This window comes from Limulus polyphemus, unplaced genomic scaffold, assembly GCF_000517525.1.
Source record: "Limulus polyphemus unplaced genomic scaffold, Limulus_polyphemus-2.1.2 Scaffold71, whole genome shotgun sequence".
Classification (NCBI taxonomy): Eukaryota; Metazoa; Arthropoda; class Merostomata; order Xiphosura; family Limulidae; genus Limulus; species Limulus polyphemus.
In genome coordinates this window covers 328578-335913 of record NW_013665681.1, presented here as the reverse complement: position 1 = coordinate 335913, position 7336 = coordinate 328578, and the positions used below count along the sequence as shown (strand labels likewise).

The window sequence follows — 7336 nt, the reverse complement described above, 5'->3', positions numbered from 1 at the left end:
TCCACAATATAGCAGCTAAAAACTAGAGGAAAGGCAACTAGTCATCACCATCCACTGCCAACTCCTTGAGCTATTTTTTTACCAATGAATAGTGGGATTGACCGTCATATTATAACAACCCCCACGGCTGAATGGGCGAGCATGTTTGGTGGGACGGGGATTCGAACCCGCGCCTCTCAGATTGCCTGGCCATACATTTTAGCACAGGCCGAGATGTTAGTTGTCAGGGACGTTTGACAATAAATAATCTATGTATATCCGATCATGTTGTCTTCTTGGTAGCCGAAAACCTCAACTATATGGATTAATTAGAATTTTCTATAAAGAAAAAACTGCCAGAATCAATAATGTTCAGAATGTTTATTTACTTAGACATACATTTCATACTTGATGTTACACACTAAAAATGATATAGAATACTAACACTACCACAAATAATACGAAGTACTCAAATGTTTTAGATACGATTTCTCTTTCTGGTTGATGAAGTTTCAAAAACAGCCGATTTCATGATCACTTACAAAGTTTGTTACCAAACAAAATATTCTAACTTAACTATAGTGATATCAGCGTCTGTAGTTACTTCAAAACAAAAATTCTAAAGCAGTTTATTACTATATCAGGCTAGAAACATAAACATGATCTTTAATTTTAGTTGTTGGTTTTTAATAACCAAAATTCATTATGATAAAAAATGTTGAGGCTGTAAGAAATGACGTTTATGGAAGAAAAAATTGTTTATATTTCTATTCCAAGCAAACAGAAAAACAAAAATATAAGGCTCTGGAAGATTTTATTTGAAAGGAAAACGAAGATTCTATTTAAAATATTAGCCTCCAAATAATGTAATATGGAAAAGCATATCATAAACATAAACACCTGGTTCTAACCAACGTCAAAGCTGTTATTCAACAACCAATATGTTTCATCTAGTCAGTTTGAAGTATAATGCATCTGTAAGGATAAGAAAAATAACCACAAAAAAAAAAGTCGAAAATGTTTTTAACACTAATCAGAACTATGAAATTTACAAAAAATTCCAAAGTTGCATTTTTCAATACACATTTTTCATTCGGAATAATAACAGTAAATATTTTTTTTTATTTTTTTTAAGCTAAAATTTGAGATAAAATCAAAGAAGCCACTTTCGTTTAAACAAACTTCTATATTAAACTCTAGCATACTGTATTTCTCACTTGTTTTTAATATTTCTTATTCAGACTACAAACTAATAATGAACCAAAATCATTTATACCATTTATTTTCCCAGCAAAATTCTTTATTTACTTAAACCAATAACTTTTCATTTCATGGAAGGTAAAGTATGATTTATTAGTTTGTGAGAAAAAATCCAAAGTAAAGCTTACAATTTCAATTATACAATAAAAAAAAAAACATTCAGAAGCAAGCATTAATTTTCACTGATTTGATAATGTTACACAACACCATATGTTTTAATACAAACAATCACGTCTGACACCCACCACACTTATTCCAGCATGTTTCTATTTGTTATTACAACTAACATTGTTTAGATGAACCATTCACTTTTTTAAAAATCCATTTATTTTACAGATGTGCAAATCTTTGAGACTTGTTATATTTACACATACAAGCTTTTAAAACCACATTTAACATAAAGAAAACACCTAAGATCACTCACTCTAACTAAAATGGGTTATAACTTGAAATGACCATTATGTACATAAAAAATTTTACACATTATCTCTTCAATTTAACCAACGTGTAAGATATATAAAATCCTACATGATCCAGTAAATCTATCAAAATATCTGTAGTACAGTAAATATAACTACCAGCTGTATTCTTAGAAATCATCACACATATTTAACTAACTTATGTGCCTCATAAGAATTGGTAAGAGTGAAATTTAAACTAGCTGAAACAAAACATTTGTGAAAACTTATGTATTTATCATTAATAGAAATTTATGAAAAAATTGAGAGCATAAAACAGTTGGTTGACTGTTTATGTTCAAACATATATTTTACTTTTCACAGAAACCATTTTCAAGCATTTTTGGGATTTACAATATATCACTTGGCTCTGGTCTAATTCAGCCTTTATTTATCCTTCTGTAAGGTCCAGCATGTAACTTCGAGCTAGAGTTCGAAGTTCTTGTAGGGCATAGTCTTCAGGCATCGGTAATTTAACAATGTAAGGAGCCAAAAGATGGACAGGTGCTCTGGTAGCAGCTTTATCTTCTCGACTTTCTGACTTCGCCTTTTGTAAGAACAATACTGCCCGTAGTAGGGTAGCAGTTTTCTTGGCCATCTCAGCCTGACACAGCCTGTGAAAAAAATTCATCATCAAATTTTTAGCTAAAGTTTAATATCTATGAATACCAAATATTCATATTTCAGTAAAATACACAAGAATATTACACAATATGAGCAACAGAGACAAAAGTTAAAAAATAAAATGCATTAATTTAAGAACTGAGCCATACAGGTGTGAAACAAGAAAATGTACTTCTTTACTGTGTTTTTTCACCAACAATGTACTTCTTTACCATGTTTTTCACCAAAAATGTATAATGATAAATACAGTATCACTTGATTTGAAGTTTGTACAGTAGCTTCAGCTTACATTAAAAAAGAAATGATTTAATTTTAAAAAATAGAATTCACTTCAATATTAAAAGTACATAAAAATTATCAATGATTAATTTCTTAATAATGAGCCTGTGTTTTTTTCTAAAGACATCAAGAAGCATGTTAGAGGATTTGTTGAGTACCTTTTGACAAATGTTAACATAACAATTGTTGTTTTCTTAGTGCAATATTATACAAGTTATGTAACTGTCTATTGCAGGAATCAAACTCCAAACTTTAGTGTTGTAAGTCCACAAGTTTAGTGTTGACCCATCAGGGGATATTTGTACAGCTCATAATATCACAAAATACCAAGCTAGTGAAACTTTGGTGATGTCCTACGAAACAGTCTTAAATCAAACAAACAAAAGTTTTCATAAGCTCTTCAAAATTATAAACTGCAGAGAAAACACCTTCAATGATAAAAACTGTTTCCATGTAGCTTGGATGAATGAAACCCTACCACTAACCTAGTTACTGATTAAGACATTCAAGAAAACACCTATAAATGTATTAAAAGTCTATTTAACAAACTAATTTTTTTTTATCTTGTATTGCTATCTTTCACTTGCCACAGCATACCTGTATTTCTACAGGTTTTGGATAATACTTAGTTGTGGTGCTACTAACTTATTCTAGACTATTCAGCAAACAAGCTATTTAGGATATGAAACCTAACCTTGACCAGAGATAGAATCCTATTACTACTTAGTGACAAGTGGTTAATCAAATAACAGATTGAACTTCATATTTAAAATTTTTCCTTTGACGTTCTATAATACGTGGAATGTTTTCTTCATTTTTATATCTTAACAGTTAGCTCTAAATTACCTTAGTTAACTCTGTAATGATTAATTTATGTCCAGCAACATACAGTGAGTGTTGCTCAACAACCAAGACATAATTTGATTTAATAAAACCACAATTACACAAAGTTAAAAGCTGTATTTTATCTTCATGGAAAACCAAGATGTTAACTACAAAATAAGGACTACCTTATTAATTGTTTATCAAAGATTTCACAAGAATACCATCTACTAGATCTCAGTTTTACAGAAATAAGCCTATTAACAAGACTGTATACAGAACACTGTTAGACAACATGGAATATAACCACAACTGCAATGGATGTTATATGTAATACTGTACAAGTATAAAGCTAAAGCTCAAAGAAGAACATCAGTATACATACATGGATGCGAAGAGAAAAAATGAAAAACATTACAAGACAACAAGGTTTCTTGTTCTTAATTGTACAAAAGCAGTAGCATGCATAAGATTTTCCTATATTTAGTGGTAACACAGCAAATGATTAAAAATAGACGATTATGCTTACCTGTCCTTAGCAGTAGGACAACGAAGGCTACATATACGATTACACAAGGATAAAACTTCAGGCTGTAGTTTCTCCAAGTCATAGGTACTTACTTTCCCCTAAAAATAAGAGGGTGATAAATTATTCTTCTGCTTTATTACTTCACTCGAGAGAGTACAAAGAGTAACATTTTAATCTTTCTCAGAAAACATAATCTGAAATTTTAATGTTATTGTCAAGATCATTTAATAGGTTCAGAAATGTGATCTATATAACAGCACATTCTTACAACCACGAAAGAGTGTGCAAAAAAATATCTCCGCAAGTTTCTCGCTAAAATAAAACTTTGTGAATAAACATTTATATTTCTAGTAACATTTTTATAAAATGCATGATATAAGTATGGGACTATGTTTGACTTTACATTATTCTTGTTTGGCATTTGTGAAGTAACAAACTATTTTATGAATATGAAATATGAAAAGTTTCATAAGTTTTATGTTTAATCATTAAACCATTCTTTATGTTATATAATATGGTGCATTAGAATTACGTTATAAAAAGCACAAAACATTTAAGTTAGAATTATAAAAATTTGAACTTTGGCAAATTAAAATTAACAGAAATTTGCATTTTCTATAACAAATTAACACCGTGTGTAGCCTAGTTTACCAAATAATAACAACCAAAGCTTTATTACCAAACACAAACAATTCATAATTACTTTAATACCTTAATGCATTATGAAACTGTCTTATATTTAACTTTTTACCATAAAAAAAATAACTTAAAACTTCAAAAATAAGTGTGTGGTTTTAAATTAACTATATAACAATAAGTAATGAATTTTCATGTAATTACTCTTTAATGCAGTAAAGTTCTACCAACAGAGAGAGCAAGGAAGGGCATAATCCACTGAATTTAAGTTTCATATTAAGTCAATCCTAACACTGAGAAACCTTATTCAATAATAACCGAAAACTTGAGTGGACCTACACACCTGCAGAACCTTATCCACAGCTTGACTGACTTCAATGTAATCTAAAAACACTTGACCACCAACAGCCCAGTCCAATATTTCTGCATTATGATCATGCACAGCCATTTTCTGCAGGAAACTCTTAAGGTAGTCATATTCCTCTGGAAAATTTCATATACAAAACATATGACGATGATAAAAAAAAATAATAACACTGATGACTGAAATGGTCTTACTAATGGGACACTAGAAGACAATTGATAAAATTACTGTGTCTATCTTTTAATAATGTTTCAGTGAAATCAACAATTAGTAACCTGAACAAGATACTTACAAAGCATGCTGGATTACCAAAGTAGGTATGTTACAGTTAAAGAAACCCAAAAGCATAAGCACTTCTGGGAGGTACACCTTTCTTCTTTAGAGTACATGTAAACTGCTAACTTTTTAAACTAAAAGTGCTCAGGTTTGTATAGGGTTATAGTTTCTAAATTTTTAAATTGAAGTTTTTGATTACGAATTTCAAATAATTAGTTACATTTCAAAATTTTGAAACCCTTAACACTCATACATACAAAATAAAGCTTGGTAGAACATTTAAGTATTAATAGAAACTTAATTCAAAAAATTAAGCTTGGTTCCAGAGAAGTACATTTAGGTATTAATAGAAACTTAATTCAAAAAATTAAGCTTGGTTCCAGAGAAGTACATTTAGGTATTAATAGAAAACTAATCCAACAAATAAAAGCTTCATTCCAGAGAAGAACATTTAGGTATTAATAGAAAGCTAATCCAAAAAATTAAGCTTGGTTCCAGAGAAGAACATTTAGGTATTAATAGAAAACTAATCCAACAAATAAAGCTTCATTCCAGAGAAGAACATTTAGGTATTAATAGAAAACTAATCCAACAAATAAAAGCTTCATTCCAGAGAAGAACATTTAGGTATTAATAGAAAACTAATCCAACAAATAAAAGCTTCATTCCAGAGAAGAACATTTAGGTATTAATAGAAAGCTAATCCAAAAATTAAGGTTGGTTCCAGAAAAGAACATTTAGGTATTAATAGAAAGCTAATCCAAAAAATTAAGCTTGGTTCCAGAGAAGAACATTTAGGTATTAATAGAAAGCTAATCCAAAAAATTAAGCTTGGTTCCAGAGAAGAACATTTAGGTATTAATAGAAAACTAATCCAAAAAATTTAAGGTTGATTCCAGAGAACATTTAGGTATTAACAGAAAGCTAATCCAACAAATAAAAGCTTCATTCCAGAGAAGAACATTTAGGTATTAACCCTTTCAAAACGGGTCATGGGCGAAAGGCCATGTCATCGCGTTTGTTGACTCGCATTCAAAATTTTATTGAACTACTATTTCATGAATTTATGTTAATAAGTTTGGTATAAAACTGAAGATTATAATTAAAATTTTAGTACTATATATTATTCAATTTCTTAATTTAAAAGCAAATATTAAAAACACAAATAAACATCGCTTTTTGTATGTCACATGGTATGTTGAATGCAGCACTGGTTCAAATTAGATGTTTGTGAAGTCAAATCACTAAATCTATAGTTTCAAACGAGTTAGAAACACAAATTAGCAATATTGACAAGCTAGAATATAAAATAAGAGCCTCTTATCTTTTCAGTTTGCTAAGATATTGTTCATGTAATGAATCAAACACAGTGGCATCCCACCCACCTCTTTCCATTTTTTGGAAATGCTCCCTTATATACACTTACTTCTATATATTACATGAATAACCAATGGGTAGCTCAGAATGTCCCCCTAATGACTTTCTCAGCCATTTTAATGGACTTGGCACTATTTCTTTCTTTTGAACCAATATTTCAACAAGGTAGGGTGGTGTCTTTAGTCTGCTCAAAATTTCATATTTTTTTATACTAAAATACATCTTAGTTACTAAGCTTGATAAATTATAGCAGAATTCTATGGTATTAATGTAGTAATTTATTATTTTTTAGTTATTTAACTGTATATATATATATATAAATATCCAAGTGCAAAATTTTTAAAGGCTTATCAACCTACGTAAAGCAGCAACCAAGTACAAAGATTGTACCTAGAAGAGATAATTGTTTGCTTTCCTTCTTTAGTTACTGTTCTACGTTTTAGGAAAAATATATCTAAGAGCTTATATCAAAATAGCAATAATCTATATACATATATAATGTATAATAATTGAAATTTGACTGTAATTTACAAAATACTAGTCTACTAAAACACAGCCAAAGGTCAGTTTTATGTTATTTGATACAATAACATAAGTGCATGTGAGCTGCGTCATTGTAACTTCTGAATTGTTAGCCACGCACTGGTGAAAGATCAATATAAAAAAAAATAATATATATAAATGTTTAATGTTATGAGATTTAAGCTATTTAGTCTAAACATTTATGTTTTC

The 7336-nt window shown here is 29.5% G+C and overlaps 1 protein-coding gene across 7 annotated transcripts in view; it reads right to left on the bottom strand.

Moving 5' to 3' along the window:
- Positions 1-345: 345 nt before the first annotated feature.
- The window catches only part of LOC106465876 (nuclear pore complex protein Nup98-Nup96-like), an 87742-nt gene continuing 80751 nt past the window's right edge, over positions 346-7336 (bottom strand). For all 7 annotated transcript variants that reach the window (XM_022394287.1, XM_022394310.1, XM_013926119.2 and 4 more), the window contains 3 exons: positions 4931-5070; positions 3952-4049; positions 346-2311 (listed from right to left, as the gene is read on the bottom strand). In XM_022394287.1, the coding sequence (XP_022249995.1) occupies positions 2089-2311; positions 3952-4049; positions 4931-5070 (461 nt within the window). In that variant the 3' untranslated portion in view covers positions 346-2088. The remainder of the gene's footprint in view (positions 2312-3951; positions 4050-4930; positions 5071-7336) is intronic.